Genomic DNA, 17,477 nt, shown 5'->3' with positions numbered 1-17,477 from the left:
GCGTTATGAGGCGTACAATTTTGGGTTTTCCAAACAACTTTTTAAAGTTACTTTTACTCTCGAAAATTACAAAGTATAAAAAACAAAAATAAACAATACCATTTTCTAAAATCACGTGGAATTTACACGGCAGCAATGAACCATCCGGTACTTGAAGTCTTCAAAAGCCTCGATGATTTCTTCCCTGAGTTCCCTCGCTTTGACCCGAACGTCCTCGCGCATAAGATTGTAGCACATGGCAACCAATCCCAGGCCCAGAAGTAGGTACACGAAATTAATGACCAACTTAAGATGGCTGCCGCTTTTCGCCTCAACTATGTTCGCGCCTGGAACAAAATCACCCATTCCTATTTTGCAGAGCGACGTTACGCAGAAGTAAGCGCTGTCCAAGTAGTCCCACTCCTCCCACTGGGCGAACATGATGGTGCCAATCAGGATGTAGCCGAATATAACCCAGAGACAGGCGGTAGATGGCACTATGATCCTTTGTCCGGGTTTCTTCCGACCTGTGCAGACGTGGAACCATCTGTAGAGCCACCTGGAATTGTACAGATAAATAAAAAGTGCCAATCGGTAGGCGAAATATAAAATTTTCTCACCTGAACGTCTGAGCAAGAACTTTCCCCATGTTCAAAAAATACAGAACATACAGCGGAATCCCAAAGATGGCGTAGACCACAGTAGCAACTTTTCCCCACATGGTTCTAGGAACAATGTTCCCGTAGCCAATCATGGTGAAGACAGACAAGCAGAACATCAGAGCGGCAGGAAGCGACCAAACGTCCTTGACGGATTTTCCATTGTATCCCTTTTTGACAGCTTTAACGACCTCGATCTGAAATTCGCTGAGTAAGCCGTCGGTTTGACGATTAAAGGCCGTTTTGTTGAGGACGTTGACGTTCCTGTCAGCTGCTGTCGCGGTCCAAAGTTTCTCGCTAAAGTTCTTTCGCAGGTGCTGCATCTCCTCGACGTGGGGGTACTCGGACTGCGTCTCAAGGGTGATGAATCCTAAGGCGCCAACTATTGCGTACCCGACTACCAGCCCTCCTACCCCCACCTGGGTGCACATGAAGGCCACTAGCTTCCGGCAACAGTCCTTTATTTTTTCCCGCGGGTCTCTGTTGATAGAAGTTGCCGACGAGTTGCAGGACCGGGAAGATGATCGCATTTTTGTCATGGTCAAAGTTGATGGAAAAGATGTCTATGAAAAGATTTAGAAATTTATGATAAAGTTGATTTGTGATGTCAATGGTAGAAAAACAATTTTTTTTTATATCAAAGATGATGGAATTGATGTCAATGAAAAAAAAAAATGATGAAGTCAACTTTAAATTTGATGTAACTTTTATTCACAACTCTACGATGTATGAATAGATTGTATTGATGTCAAAATTGATTAGGGATGTCAATTTAAGTGATGTCAAAATTGATGGAATTGATGACAATAAAATAAAATTGATGTAAACTCAAAATGTAATGTAAATTTTACTTAAAATTTTGTGATGTCAAAATTGATGGAATTGATGTCAATGAAAAAAAATGTTGATATCAACTTTAAATTAAATGAAACTTCTATTTACAATTTTACGATGTAGGAATAGATTGTATTGATGTCAAAATTGATGGAATTGATGTCAATTTCAGTGATGTCAAAATTGATTGAATTGATGTCAATGAAATAAAATTGATGTAAACTCAAAATGTGATGTAAATTTTACTTACAATTTTGTGATGTCAAAATTGATGGAATTTATGTCAAAAACTAACTTTGATTTAAAAATCTTCCAAGCTAACAAAAACTAATTTCTTGTAAGTATTTTCTACAATATTTTAATAGAATGTATTCCCAGTTAATCATAAAAATTTTTAATATTTTTTAGTCGACAGACACCAGGTGGATAACAAAACTTTCTTGATAGTAAAAAGCACATTAATTTGGATGTTAAATGCCAGAGGTTACTCACCGAACTGACTTAGCGGGCAATCTTCAATATAATTAAATACAAGACAAGAAATAAGCAAAAGCTTTTCTGGCCTATGCGTCTATTTTTGAACTCTTTTCAGTGATATTATGCTTACTCTATGCACGTGTGCCTTAAACACACACAAAGACTTAGACATACACAGAAACGTTAACACCCACAATATCAGATGTTAGATTGAACACTTTAGCGTTCAATCCGGTGTGTTTATTCGACTATGATGAGGACCCAAGCTGCAATTTCAAACGTTTTATGACCGATCGTATATACACACATTTTAAACATTTATTGGGCATTTATTTAAGTACTTCCTTATTTTTTTAAATATTTAAATTAAAACCTTCCTTTTAGTTTCACCATTGCAACACTTGGGGTGTTAAATATATTTTTTATAGCTCCTTTTTATGTTGACCGAAAGTTGGTCATAAGACCAAAAAGAATTGTTTTTTTAATTCAGTCAGATTTTTTTTTTTTTTTTTTTTTAAATTAAATTGATAAATTCGTCGTTTATTGCATTGACTCTCAAAATTAATGTAAAAATACAAAAAAAATAAAAAGAAAATATCATTTTTATCTTCATAACAAAACAATTTTCTTTAATTACAAACTAGGACATGGAACAATTGTATCCAGATGACTTGACAGTTAATCTCTTTGCGAATGTCAATATCACGGTATGAACTTCGTATTCATCCGTTTTATCTTCATTATATGTGACAATGTATTAGCACATTTCAAACTATGTATAAGAAAATTATTTTTTTTATTTTCTTTACCAATTTACTTTTTTAAAATTCGATAATAATTATAAAAAATTTTTAACTTTGTGTGAAAAAAAATTACAAGTTTAATTTTCAAATAATTAATGTTTTTATTTAATAAATAAAATTAAAAATCAAAAAAAATTTTTTTTAAATTACAAATTTAATTTTTAAGCAAAAAAAATTTTTTTGATTAATTAAAATAAAAGTCGTCAATAATTATTGAAAATTTCTGAATTTTTCATAAAAAAAAAAAAAAAATTACAAATTATATTTAAAAAAAAAAAAAAAAAAATTTTTTTTTAATTTAAAAAATTTTAATTACAATTCTTTAATAATAACCAACAATTACAAAAAATTGTCAACTTTTAATAAGAAAATTACAAGTTTAATTTTCAAGCAAAAAAAAATTTTTTTTTTTTTTTTTGTCTAATAAGATAATGAACGATGATTTAAAAATTGTCTCATTGCGTGTGATACTAATTAATAATGACCTAGGTAGAATAGAATATATATCGTAAGGGTTGACCGCGTAACATGTCATCTTCAGTCGTAACTCTGTCGTCGAGCGGCGCAGATCGAAGAATAAATTTTTTATTCTTTCCATCGATATTAATTAAAAAAAAAAAATTTTTTTTCAATCAATTCACTTAAAAAAAAAAAAAAAAAAAAAAAAAAGTGTAATTAATTACGGCAAAAATTAAAGGCAATAATTTATTAAATAAAAAAATTAGATTTGAAGTTAACGATGTTATTAGTTTGCTTGGTATTTATTATTGCAAGTGAGTAAATGTTTTAGCGCTATTAAAATTTATTAATCTGGATATTTGTTGTCTTAAAGTCAATCACGTAGGTGGTGAGATGAATTAAAATGATTATAATAATGATAATGCTTGTAATAATAAATTGAGAGTAATTGATAAATTATTGTAGCATTGAATTAAATTTAAATTTGGCACAAGGTGCTTTGAATTTTAGACGCTGTAGTTTTAGATATTGAGATATTCACCTCGGTTTATTTTTTGATAGTAGGTGGTAATCATTCATTTTTTTTATTAAATTTTGGCACTGATTTTTATGAGTGAAAATGAACTTGGAATATATAAGATTTTATTTTTTGATGAATTTATTGAAATGTATAAGAGTCTTTGTACGATAAATAAGGTTTTTTGTACTACATTGACGCTCAAAATCAATGCATTTAAAATTTTTTTGCTATATATCTCACAATCTATTTATTCAATTTTTTTGAAAATTTTATAGATTATTCTAAAAACTCAACCACAAAATAAATAATTTCATTTTTATTATATTATCATTATTATTATAATCAGAGGACAAAAATGAAATTAATAGAATAATTATATGAAAGTGCCCTCAAGCAAATCCCTTTGATAAAGTCTATTCCATAATTACCTAATTACTTAATTCAATAAAATCTCTTAACAAAGCCTGGGAAAAACGAGTCGCAAATTATAAATTAACAGAAATTATTTTTAAAATTTTCTTTTTTCAGATATATGTTCAATCAAAAGCCACGACTGGGGTTACACCGACGAAAATGGTAATAATGTTATCAAAATTATTATAAATGAATAGTTTTAAAAAGGGGAACAATTTACAAGTGGGGTTTACTGTTTTTAAATAAAGAAAAAAATAAGATTTTCAAATTTAGAAATTTTTTTATCATAAAAAATGTCGTGGAAAAAAAATATAAAGATTTCGATAGCTTTTTTGTCTTGAAAAGTCTGGAAAAAATTTTGCTTTAGAAGTTTTTGGATAAAATTTCTATTTTATCTTTTTTTGATCGATTATTTTTGAAAAGTACAAAAAAAAAAAAAAAAAAAAAAAAACGAACAATTAAAAAATAAAAGAAAAAAAAGAATACCAAAATTTTCTAAAAAAATTTAATAACTTTTTTGAAAATTTGTTAAAATTGTGATAATCAACTTTTTTAGTAGATTTCTTCTGAAATTGAGATCAATCTAAATTCAAAATTGATTTGTAAATAGAAATTAGCACGCCTGTAGAAATTTCGATTTTGCTTTAGAATTTTAATTCGTCTACAAAAAACGATTCTTATGCAAATTAAAAATTAATATTAAATTTTTAGAGAATTATTTAAACAAAAAAAAAAAAAAAAAGATCCTTGAAATATAAAGTTCATGTGTCAATGCCTGGCGTCTATAAATTATTTAAGTGACATTTACCGAGTATTTAAGCTAACAATACGGCTAAGCACACCCCTACCTTTATAATGCACAAAATTATAAAAGAACTAAACCGACCATACAAAAACTCTCTGCGTCATTACACACACTCACATGTAAATCAAGTGGGTGGGAGATGGACATCTACATATAAAATTGCAATTATAAAAGTACCGTATAATAAAACGATCCCATCTGTATAGATCTAATGAGAGCAGATGAGACCTTTGAGTCATAGAGACGATACCGCCATGTAAAAACATCGGTACGATTACCAACATACGTCCACATCTACCTTTACTTAACATTAACATTATCATTATCATTATTATACACTACACCTACATCGACGGTCCCCCGGTTGATTGAGGAAATGATGTACCATAGCACAGATTGGATAATTGCCAATTTGACAACTACTCTTATTATACTTGTTTGACGCCGTTTTATTGTTGTCATTAAACCTCTTGTTTTCTAATTTTTTTTTTTTTTTTTTTTTTTCTAAGCAAATAATATCAATTATCAATTATAAATCAATAATTCAAGATTCTATCAATCTGTGTCATTATAGATAAGATTATAAATGTTTCGAGTGTATATTATCGGGTTATTTGTTTTTATTTGAATGATAAATATTTAAAAAAAAAAAAAAAAAAAAAAAAAAAAAAAAAAACTTTGGTGGGATTTGAACCCGCGACCTTCATAGTATGTATTGATGTATGCTAATAAGGTCATAAATAATTTTATATAACTAGAAAATCGAACGCGCTTCTGTTGAAATCTTTATTATCGACAATTTAATTAATCAATATTTTTATAAATTTTAATCAAGCCTGACAAATCTATTGATGGAGGGGTAAAACGGACAGGCCAACAATTTTGCGAAAATTTTCACAATTTTGTGTTTCAGGTCCAAATAATTGGCCGGGAGTGTGCAAAAATGGCAAGAGACAATCTCCGATAAACATCGAAACAGACAACACCCTCAAGGATGATTTAGGGTCATTGAAATTTCTGCACTACGACTACGCATTTACCGGGATATTGACTAATACCGGTCACAATGGTAACTACAATATCTGTGTCAATTATTTTACCAAATTTTTGTGTTAATTATTATTATTATTATTGTTTCTCAAAAATTTGCAAAGTGCAAATAACATTGTCTGGTGTACCAATATTTTTAAGTGGTGGTGGATTGACGTCGAAATACGTGCTCGAGCAAATGCACTTTCATTGGGGTGCTGAGCACACAATTGATGGCACTCGTGATGCACTAGAGCTCCATTTAGTACATCATGATAAAAAGTATGAAAATGTGTCAATTGCATCCGAGCATGACGATGGCGTTGCGGTCGTAGCTGTTCTGTTTAAGGTAATTACGATGAGTTGATTAATTTAAAGTTGACCTGTAGATACTTTATAATTAGCCAGTAATTAGTTAATTGGTAGTTGGTGATAATGGTAATAATGATGATGATAATTATCATGATGATCATAGTGATTATAATTATTATGATTATCATAGTGATGATAACTATCATAATGATGATCATGAATATCCTGATGATGACAATTATCATGATCATCATGATGGTGATATTGATAATGATTTTCATGATGACGATATTGATGATGATTATCATGATGATGATTATTATGATTATCATGATGATCATGATGGTGATTATCATGATGATCATGATTATCATGATGATCATTATCATGATGATTATCATGATGATTATCATGATGATCATGATTGTGATTATCATGATGATGATGATGATGATGATGATGATAATTATTATGATGATCATGATGGTGATTATCATGATGATGATGATGATGATGATGATGATGATGATGATGAAGATGATGATGATGATAATTATTATGATGATCATGATGGTGATTATCATGATGATAATTATCATGATGATCATGATGGTGATTATCATGATGATAATTATCATGATGATGATATTGGTGATGATTATCATGATGGTGATTGTCATGATGATTATGATTATGATCGTAATGACGATGAAGGTTTTGATGATGATAATTATATAATGATGATGCTGATGATGTTAAAGTAAATTTTATTAATAAATTGCAGCTTAGCGATGATGATAACGACAATCTCTACGCAATACTCAAAGCCGCTGAGTCAGTGAGTCAATGGGTTGGTAAAAGCAGCATAGAAATTCAACGAAAAGTCATACCCGTTCACTTGTTGCCAAATGACAGGACGACGTTTTATCGATACTCAGGCTCATTGACTACTCCTGGGTGCCAAGAGTCTGTCGTCTGGTTTGTTATGACTGAGAAGTTGACCATCTCTGAGTCGCAAGTAAGTTCTTTTTATGGAAGTACTAATGAATCACTAATGATTTATATTATTTTATTCTCAGTAAGAGTAATAATAACTTGTCAATTTGAATACTAAAGATTACATTTCTTCCAGGTAAAAATCCTCAAAAACGTCCAAACCCACAACGGAACCCTGGCATCAAACTACCGCCCAACACAAGAGGTTGGCGACCGAAAAGTATACCACCATCTCCTCGGCTACTCCTCCTCCCCTATTTTTACCCCCACTCCTTTTGTGTTCCTCGCCACCGCCATATTGTCGAGCTTATTTTGAGCTCAAAACTCACTAGTTCGAGTCTTTTTCCAACGAATGCCATTCTCAGGTCAAACATTTATTTATCCAAAATACAATAATAATAATATTAATATTAATAATAATAATAATAATAATAATAATAATAATAATAATAATAATAAATTTAATTAGTAATAATCAAAAAAATTTATTGTAAATTTTTTTGAGTCTAGTTTTTCTGTTTTTACACTTTGTCACTTTAAAATCACCATTGTTATTATCGTTATTGTTATTATTATTATTACTATTATTACGGTTCTGTTGAATTTTATTACAGCTGATATTTGTCGTCAGTTCGATCGATAAATTGCGCTCTTCATTAACTTCAGTCGGCCAACTATCATCAGCCGGTCCTCCTAACTCATTATTGTCTTTCTTATCTTCACTATCATTGTTTTTATTATTGTTATTATTTAAAATACTGCGTACGTTGACAGTGTAAGTGCAGTTTTTCTCCAAATTATTGATATCAAACCGCGTTTTCTGTAAAAATTTCAATTTTGTAAATAAAATCTAATAAAAAAGAAGAAATTTTAATTTTTTTAATTTTTAAAACTTACTTTTGTTATTTCTGATAACAAAATGGGAGAAATTAGGTTAGGAGTGATTTTAGAATTGCGCGAATTTTTTAAGATGCTGCAGGACTCTAGGCGCCAGGAAACGTTGTAGCTGGTGGCCTTTTCGTCAACCGGCCAAACTAATCGCGCGTCAATTTCTTCAGAGCATTGACAAATTAGCCGGCGAACGCGTAGTCCCAAGTGGTGCCGCTCACATCTTCCAGAGTGACCCCTTGTGTCAGCTGTAAATATTGTGAAGTCGGTTATGAAACTAGTAGAAAGGCGTTAGAAAGTAAGAGGATTGGAATTGCGAGAAGTTGAAAAAAAATTGAAGCATAGAAAGGTTAGATTTAAAAAAAATACTTGTTTTTTATTGAGAAGAAATGGAGATATTGAAATTACTCGGAAACTATTGAACTTAGCAAAGAATTTTTAAGTACATTTTGAAGGAAATTTTATGCTCTACAAAAAATTACTAAAATGTTTTTTTGATATTTTTGGTATTTAACAAGTTAATCAGGATTAATTACTACAAAGTGGCCACAAAAAAATCACCAATTTATAAATAGTGTTTTTGAATTTATCTCCTGAAATATCAAAAATTTCAAAAAAACATTTCAATACTTTTCTATAGAGCATCAAATTTTCTACAAAAAACTTGCACAACTTTTTTTCTCTAAGCCCAACTGTTCAAGAGAAATCTCAATAAAACCAGAGCGTAATCTTGTCCTGCGTTACACCTCCCCTACAAAAAAATCGCGCTTCCCTAAAATTGAATTTTTCGGCTTTCTAGCTTTAAAATCAGTCTAAAAACACTTTCTTCACAAGATATACATTAACTACTCAAAAATGCATTTATTAAAATTCATTAAAAAAATTCTAAGATCAGATTTTGAATTTCCCGCCAAAAAAAACTAAAAGTTTTCAAAAATCAGGCCGTATGTAAACCTCTCATAACTTTTGAACGGCTTGACCGATTTTATCGCGGTTGATGGTATTCGAAAGGGCTTAACCAAACTTAGATTTTGAATCCAATTTGGACCAATTCGAACGGGTAGATTTTGAGAACCACGTCGGTCAAAATCGCTTTATTTGTTTCCATTTTTTTTTTTTTTTTTTTCTTAAAAAAAACTATTCTTACCATAATCTCGATAATCCGTGCTATTAAAAACTTGAGAAACTTTTTTGGACATAATCCTCCTGCCACCGTAGATAGAAACTGCTTGAACTTGCAAGAAGTACTGCCACCCAATTTCCAAATTTTTAATTTCGAAGCAATTTTTGTCCTTGAAAAATAAAAAAAAAAAAATAAAATAAAAAATTCAGCAAATTTCTTCAACAATATCCACAAAAATCAAATAAATTATTTTAATGATTAATGATTAATGATTAACCTTAGAAATGCTGCGATGAGAAATGATAACAGATTCATTGGTAGGTCCGACTATCAGTTGACTCCAGAACAACTTGTAAAACATGACTGGAACGTCAGAGGGTGGCTGCCTCCATCGAAGAAGAATTCTCAGCTTACCATCGAACGGTTGGACCCGGGCCCCGCTCAAAGACAGGTTGCGTGGCTCTCGCGGATTCCGAGGTTCTTTTATCCGCCCCAACAAAAACATTGCATTCTGAATTACTAAACACATATGTTTTCACATACAGCTACTTATGTCCACTACCTGAAAGGGTCCTTGCACTCAGTACCGCCGGGAACTCAACAATACGCAAAAGTATTTACAAAAAAAAAAATTTAAATAACTTTGTTAACTTTAAAAAAGAGCGAAAATTGGTGACGAAATTCAGAATTACAGCAAATTGTTGGTAGAAAATTTTTTTGACCTATTTTTGCTGCATTGACACTCGAAGTCAATGCAGGTGGGTTTAGTTAACGAATAAGAATTGTTGGGAAGGATAACGCATGAAATTTTAAACTAAAAAAAATTTTGTTATGCAAAAAATCAAATTTTTTTACTGCATTGACAATCAAGATCAATGCTGTATCAATTTCGAATTTTTGAAAGTAATGTCGCATCAAAATTTTAATAAAGAATATTTGTATGTAACAATAAAATTTTTTCATTGCATTGATACTCGTAATCAATGCAATATCGATTTTTACTTGTCAATAATAAATATATTTAACATACCCGAATTGCATTGACGCTCAAAATCAATGCATTTCTATTTCGTGTCTTAATTAATGAGATTATTCTAAATTTTCCATTAAATTTATAACCTTTTTTATTTTTCAGTATGCTTACCTATTTAAACTGCATTGACACTTAAAATCAATGCTACTCAAGTCTAATTAAAATTAACCATCTTACTATTGAAAAGTTACTCATCAAAATTTTGAGTGTTGGTATATTTCAAATTTTTTTTCACACACTTGAATTGTATTGACATTAAAAATCAATGCATTTCTATTTTTTGTTTCAATTACAAGTACGCATTGACGCTTAAAATCAATGTAGTTGTTAGTAAACTTTTTTATTAGTCGTATTTGTTAATGTAACGTTAAACTTTCTATTAAAGAATCATTTTATGTTAATACGATGAAATTTTCGACTGCATTGACGCTTAAAATCAATGTATGTTGGAAAGTAGCAGAATAAATAGTAATTATTGATAACGTCACGTTGAAATTCAGAATAAAAGTAGCTTTATAGGATTATAATTACTTTTTATGCTGCATTGACACTCAGAGTCAATGTAATTATGAGTAAGGATCAAAACTAGCTATATTGGTTAACGATTTTCAAGTAAAATGCCAAGTTAGAGACATTTTCTTCAAATAGTTGCATTTTGTTGCATTGACGCTGAAAATCAATGCATTTGCAAGTGAGCATTTTAATAAGTATTAATCGTCAACAATGCCTCGTTTAAAATCCAATTAAAGGCCGTCGATACAATTAATTATTTTTTTTACTACATTGACCCTCAAAATCAATGCATTTTACTAGGCCTTCTTAAATTGTATTGTTAACACTCAAACTCAAACTATTTTCGCGGATTCAAAAATTTTTATTGCACTGCATTGACTCTCAAAATCAATGCGCCGCAATTTCGACTTACCGGCTGTTTTAAACGGTTTCGACGGAACGGAGTACCCCCTGGATCCTTTTTCATTGACAGCCGCGACCCGGAACTGGTACCAATGTCCGGTCTTCAGCCCAGCCTTAATAGAAGGGGAGGGTTTGCTCCCCAGATGCAAAACACCCCAGGAAGTCAACCGGGACTCCGAGTATCTTGGACCCAGGACATGTCGTTCTTCCACCAGGTAACATACTCCTTCATCGCGTCTAGGCACCAGGTCCTTGGGCTTCCAATCGAGGGTCACCATATTGCTCTTCTCCCTCCTGATGATTATTTTTTCTGGAATTGGAGGCAAATCTGCAACCACAATTTAAAATTAATTTTTAATTAAAAATTTTTTTGGAAATGATTTTGCGAGTGGACAATATTTTTTTTTTTTTTTTTTTTTCAAACTTGCCAGGATGATCGCTAAGGCCGGTAGGATCCATGCAAGTTATCCCGCAGTCGTTCGAGCAACATTTTCCTAAATCGGTACATTGAGAGTCATTTGCACACGCAATTAGGCAAACTGCTTCAAAAGGAGACATTGAGTTTTCTTCCGGACATTTTCCCGGCTTGGTGAAATTTTCCGACAGGCAGGTTTCCATGCACTGAAAGAAGATAGGATTGGAAAAATTTTAATTGCTCGGTAAATTATTGACCTTAGCTAAAAAAATTTCCGAGTACTTTTTATGCTCTATAAAAAATTATTGAAATATTTTTTTGATAGTTTTGATATTTAAGGAGATAATCGGAGCATTAATCATCAAGGGAAAGTTGAAGGAAGAAAATTAATTATTTAGAAATAATATTTTTTAATTAATATTTATTTTCAGAAATATCAAAAATTTTGAAAAAATATTTTAATACTTTTTTTTAGAATATTTTTTTCTTATTAAAAAAGTACCGAGATATTTTTGATATTTAACAAGTCAAGGAGCATTAATTATCAAGGAAAAGTTGGTTTAGGAGCATAAGCGATTTAAAATTGATGTTATTCAAATTATCTTTGAAAAGATCAAAAATATAGACAGAAAAAAAGGTTTACGTTAGCCAAGAAAATAATTTTCTTCTTAATAGCGGCAAGATGGCCGTTCGGGCTGTCATTATATCGTTAGGTTGTTCGTACATCATGTCGTAAGGCGAGGGTTCGAGCCCCGACGGTTGTTAGAATAGTTCCAACGCTAACCGTCGGGAGTCGCTTCGGTAGCCGACTTGTACCTGGCATGGTTGCGAAAATCGGAAGATAATTTGAGCGCAGTAAAAATTTGAATTTGGCAGTAATATTGTGACGAAAAAATTGTAAAAAGCAATTCTTACTGTTGTACAACGTAACAATTCTATCTATCTAATTTTCTTCTTAATTATTTTCTTGAGTGGAAATAAAAATTTTTTTTGACCCAAGAAATTTCACTTATTCCAACAAAATTAATTCTTTTGCTTTAAAAAATACGTATCTTGATCCAAGAAAATTTATTTAAGCCAAGAAAATCTTCTTGTTTTCAAAAAACTCAGTCTCTTGTTCCAAAAAATTAAATATCTCGATAGAAGTAAATTTTCATTAATATTTTTATTGATTAACATGTCAAATAATATTTAATTATTTTTTGTCATTCAATATGTATAATTGCACGCTAAAAAAATATGAAATATCAAATATTCAAGAGAAAAATTTTCTAAAGGTAAGATTACTATTTTCGAATTTATCTCCTAAAATACGAAAAATTTAAAAAGAAAATCTCAATACTTTTTCATAGAAAATCAAATTTTCTACAAAAAAACCTTTTGAATTTTTTTCTCTAAGCCCAATTGTTCAGGAGATATCTCAATAAAACTAATGCGCAATTTTGTTCTTGCGTCACACCTCCCCTTCAAGAAAATCGCTCTCCCCGGTGATCGAATTTTTCGGCTTTTTGGCTCTTAAATCACTCTAAAAAAAAAACACTTTTACACCACTTACAAGTCAACTACTCAAAAAATTTGTATATTTATATGTACAATAAAAAAAAAAAAAAAAAACGGGTCTATTTACTTATTGCCCTACTTTTTACATTACACACATCTTATATTCCGTATATTTATGTTATGTAGAGCTTCCTCGAATGCGAAAGCATATATATATGTATATGTATATATAAATATAAATATACACGGGCCCATTTTAACGATTGTTCTTTTGTGCACAAGAGGCGTGAAAACCTGTTTTTCGATACACGGTCCTTTGTGTTTTTGTTTTTGCTAAACTTTTTTTGTATCGGGTACTTTTTTTCCTGCTTTACATTCGCTAATGGGGTTGTTATATTTTTTTTGCATAGTTGGGTTCATTATTTTTTTTTTTTTTTAGGAGAGAGGGGAAAGGCCTGAGGCTAAAATAAATATTTGAGAGTCATAGTAATGTTTTTATTTTTTTTTTTTTTTTACCTGGTTAATTGAAGGATATCGATCGCATTTTGAGTAACAACGAGCCACTCGCATTGCATCGTACTCTACGGTGTACTTTGTCCAAAAAGCTAAGCATGTCGGCAGTATTAACCACCATCCCAGTTCTAAAAATTCAAAAATTTTTAATTTGTATTTTTTGAGAATAAAATCAATTTTTTTCGCTTAAATATTGAAAATTTTGGAAAAATATCTCTATACTTTTTTGGGGGAAATTTTATCCTCGACAAAAAAGTACTGAAATGTTTTTTTGATATTTTTAATATTTTACGAGATAATTAGGATTAATTGGCATTAATCACTTACTAAAAAGCGGCAATAATAAATTTGGAAATTTTAAATTTAGATTTTTTTTATTTATCTAATAAAATATCAAAAATATCACAAAATCATATCAGTACTTTTTTGAAGAACACAAAATTTTCTATAAAAAAGTACTGAGATATTTTTTTGATATTTTCAATATTTGACACGATAATTTGAATTAATCATTAATAAAAAAGTTTTAGTGGCAAATTCACGAAATTTGAAGTTTAAATTTTTCAATTTATTTTCTAAAATATCAAAAATATCGAAAAAATACAAGAGTACTTTTTTGTAGAGCACAAAATTTTCCACAAAAAATTATTGATACCTTTTTTCCATATTTTCAATATTTCTTGAGATATTTCGAGTTAATCACGATTAATCATCAAATCAGAATATTTTCCGTATTCTACCTCAAAAAAATTAAATAAAAAATCAGAATAAAAATAAAAAAAAAAAACGTACGCTTTTTAAAAACTCCAATCATTCCAAAAACCAAATCACTGCCCAGCAAAAGCAAAAAAACATCACTTTGCAAAAAAAATAATAAAATTTTTGTTGATAAAATTTAATAATTAACGAAACAAAAATAATAATATTAAAATGGCTACAAGTACAAGTACAGGTATATACCGGCGCCTATAGAGTCGATGCGTTCGAACTGAGATCGAGTTCACTTTTCTGACCGGTCGATCCTTGTGAGCAGGCTCTACCTCCTCCTACCTCTTTTGCAACCCACATACGTATATATAAGTATTATGTTATATTCCCCGTTCGGTTTTATTAATCGTAGCAAGACTCTTTAATATCAACTCTTAATGATAATATTATCAAGAGCAAATAATAATCTTGACATACTTAAAAAATTGCAAAAACAAAACTGAAAATAGAAATTAAGGATCAATGATCATTTTTTATAATGATAAAAAAAAATTATTTTTAAAAAATATTCTTGACTTGAAAAAAATTTTTGAATTAAGACAATTTTTTATTTAAAAATTCTTTTTGAATTAATTAAAATCACTTTTAAAAATAATTTTTTTGATTTAATAAATTTTTTTTAAAATAACTTTCTTTTTTTTTTATTTTTAATAAATTTTCTACTTGGCTCAATTTTTCTTTTATTTTCGTTTATAATTCATTCAATTCCACAATTTTTCTTCTTGATGTAATTTTATTTTTATTTAATAATATTTCTTCTTTATTTAATTTTTTTTTTTCAATAATTTTTCTTTTTTTAATCATTTTTTTATCTTGACAATTTTATTTTAATTCATTTAATCATTTTTTTCTTTTCTTTTTTAATTTATTTTTCTATAATTTTTTTCACTTAATAATATTTCTTCTTTACTCAATTTTTTTAATTTTTTAATAATTTCTTCACTTAATAAGATTTCTTCTTCATTTAATTTTTTTTAAATGATATTTCTTCTTTATTTAATTTTTTTTAAATGATATTTCTTCTTCATTTAATTTTTTTTTTCTGAATAATTTTCTTCATTCAACAATATTTCTTCTCTACTCAATTTTTTTCTTAGTAATTTTATTAATTCAATAATTTATCTTCTTTATTTAATTTCTTCTTTTAATAATTTTCTTCACTTAATAAGATTTCTTCTTCATTAAATTTCATTCTCAATAATATTTCTTCTTCACATAATTTTTTTTCTTCTTTTTTTATTAATAATATTTATTCTTTTAAAATTTTCCAACAATTTTTTTTTTTTCATTAAATTATATTTCTTCTTTACTTAATTTTTTTAAATAATTTTCTCGGGTCAGGTTAACTTTTTTAAAAATTTTTTTTCACAAATTGCGGAAGAGTTTACATAAATATACATATATATAAACTTACCATTAGACTATAAATATCTAACCAGCTATATACATATATACATTTATATATCTATAGGAAGCTTTTAGTGAATATACAAAACTGGGGATCCGGACATGTGTGCTGCAGTTAACATTTAACTTTACTGCGCCAATATCCTGGTTACCTTCAACAACCACATATCTGTATTTTTTATACCTTTTATTCATATATATATATATATGTAATTATACACATACATATATAAGGTAGTAGTCCGCTCGTAAATACTATAAACAACTTGTTTTATTTTGCAAAAGAAAAAAAAATTTGTAAAAAGTAACAATTGAACTTTTGTTATATATATATATATATATATATATATATATATATATATATATATATATATATATATATATATATATATATATATATGAACTTTTACATTGACCTTGCATTGCAAATATGTAATTTGAACTTGAAAAAGAATAAAAACAAAAAACGTAGACTAAATTTATGAGTAATTTGTGCCTGAGTTCAAGAAAAATAAATAAAATTATTTTAATAAATATTTATTTGCTAAAATTTCTAAAAAAATGTCAAAGAAGAAATGAAAATTTTTTAAATTATTTTATTAAAAAAGTTTACCTTAATTAATAAAAAAAAAAAAACAATTGGTTTGTCTTAATTTCTAGGAAGCTTGAGTGATTTGTGAATTTGATTTTTCCTAGGCAGGAAGTCCAGGAATTTATAACAAAAATAAGGAAGTAAAGGCACTAAATAATTGTTTTTAATTATATATATTTTATAAAGAAGAAAAAAATATGAAAATGTTTTTTTTAAAGGTAATAGAAGATTTTATTTGGAGGTTTTTGCAAGTGGAAGGAGAAACATATATCATTAAATGTTACAAAAAAATTATTTTATGTTAATATAATAAAATTTTCGACTGCATTAACGCTCAAAATGAATACATGTTGGTAAATAACAATTTATAGGATTATAATGACTTTTATGCTGCATTGACACTCAAAATCAATGCACATATGTGTAAGGATTGAAAATAGCACCATGGGTTGATAATTATAATTAAAAAGTTCAATTAAGAATCATTTTTTACTAACCAATGACATTTTACTACATTGACGCTCAAAAGCAATGTATTTTATTAGTAATGTTCTTGATCGTATTCATTTGTTAATAATATCTCTGAAAATTTTTAATAAAAATTTATTTTGTGTTAATATCATAAAATTTTCGACTGCATTGACGCTCAAAGTCAATGCATTTGTAATTAAGGATCTAAAATACCAGCATTGATATATTAAAGTTAAAATTTTAAGTAAGAGTCATTTTTTACCTTTAATTATATTTTTACTGCATTGACGCTCAAAAGCAATGCAATTGTAAGTAAACTTTGTAATAATTAGGCGTTACCTTACACAAATAATGACAATTTTGCTGCATTGACACTTAAAATCAATACATTTTACTTAGTTACTATTTAATTAAAATATTTATCACAAAAAAATCTTCAAACTTTCAATAAAAGTTATCTTTACTCGATCAACGACATTTCTTACTGCATTGACGCTCAAAATCAATGCAATTCACCATACCGCTATCCCCACCAACATTTTTTATTAAAAACACGCCCACTTTC

General features: G+C 28.8%; 3 protein-coding genes across 7 annotated transcripts; 1 reads left to right on the top strand and 2 right to left on the bottom strand.

Moving 5' to 3' along the window:
* Window positions 1-38: 38 nt before the first annotated feature.
* LOC141537598 (TWiK family of potassium channels protein 18) lies at window positions 39-5,408 on the bottom strand. 4 transcript variants are annotated; one of them, XM_074258679.1, is made up of 3 exons: window positions 5,299-5,408; window positions 600-1,201; window positions 39-538 (listed from the first exon to the last, which is right to left on the bottom strand). In XM_074258679.1, exons 2-3 carry the CDS (start codon window positions 1,175-1,177, stop codon window positions 112-114), a joined length of 1,005 nt encoding a protein of 334 aa, XP_074114780.1. In that variant the 5' UTR covers window positions 1,178-1,201; window positions 5,299-5,408; the 3' UTR covers window positions 39-111. The 4 variants fall into 4 exon arrangements, with proteins under 4 accessions (XP_074114780.1, XP_074114781.1, XP_074114778.1 ...); XM_074258680.1 differs by having other exon boundaries at window positions 5,295-5,311; XM_074258677.1 differs by lacking the exon at window positions 5,299-5,408 and adding an exon at window positions 5,128-5,163.
* LOC141537599 (putative carbonic anhydrase 3) lies at window positions 3,294-8,155 on the top strand. Of its 2 annotated transcripts, XM_074258683.1 has the most exons (7): window positions 3,294-3,525; window positions 4,260-4,307; window positions 5,864-6,019; window positions 6,105-6,328; window positions 7,076-7,309; window positions 7,424-7,652; window positions 7,902-8,155. In XM_074258683.1, the coding sequence occupies exons 1-6, from the start codon at window positions 3,492-3,494 to the stop codon at window positions 7,601-7,603; spliced, it is 876 nt and encodes a 291-aa protein (XP_074114784.1). In that variant the 5' UTR covers window positions 3,294-3,491; the 3' UTR covers window positions 7,604-7,652; window positions 7,902-8,155. The 2 variants fall into 2 exon arrangements, with proteins under 2 accessions (XP_074114784.1, XP_074114783.1); XM_074258682.1 differs by lacking the exon at window positions 7,902-8,155 and having other exon boundaries at window positions 7,424-7,746.
* Window positions 7,747-14,664, bottom strand: Kal1 (anosmin-1 Kallmann syndrome 1). The gene is made up of 8 exons (XM_074258676.1): window positions 14,467-14,664; window positions 13,678-13,802; window positions 11,675-11,867; window positions 11,257-11,574; window positions 9,576-9,778; window positions 9,323-9,467; window positions 8,185-8,423; window positions 7,747-8,107 (listed from the first exon to the last, which is right to left on the bottom strand). Exons 1-8 carry the CDS (start codon window positions 14,486-14,488, stop codon window positions 7,763-7,765), a joined length of 1,590 nt encoding a protein of 529 aa, XP_074114777.1. The 5' UTR covers window positions 14,489-14,664; the 3' UTR covers window positions 7,747-7,762.
* Window positions 14,665-17,477: the final 2,813 nt, after the last annotated feature.

This window comes from Cotesia typhae, unplaced genomic scaffold, assembly GCF_013202065.1.
Source record: "Cotesia typhae breed Kobodo isofemale line unplaced genomic scaffold, CoteBio_Ctyphae scaffold_91, whole genome shotgun sequence".
NCBI classification, from domain to species: domain Eukaryota; kingdom Metazoa; phylum Arthropoda; class Insecta; order Hymenoptera; family Braconidae; genus Cotesia; species Cotesia typhae.
This window is presented reverse-complemented; position numbering and strand designations above follow the sequence as displayed.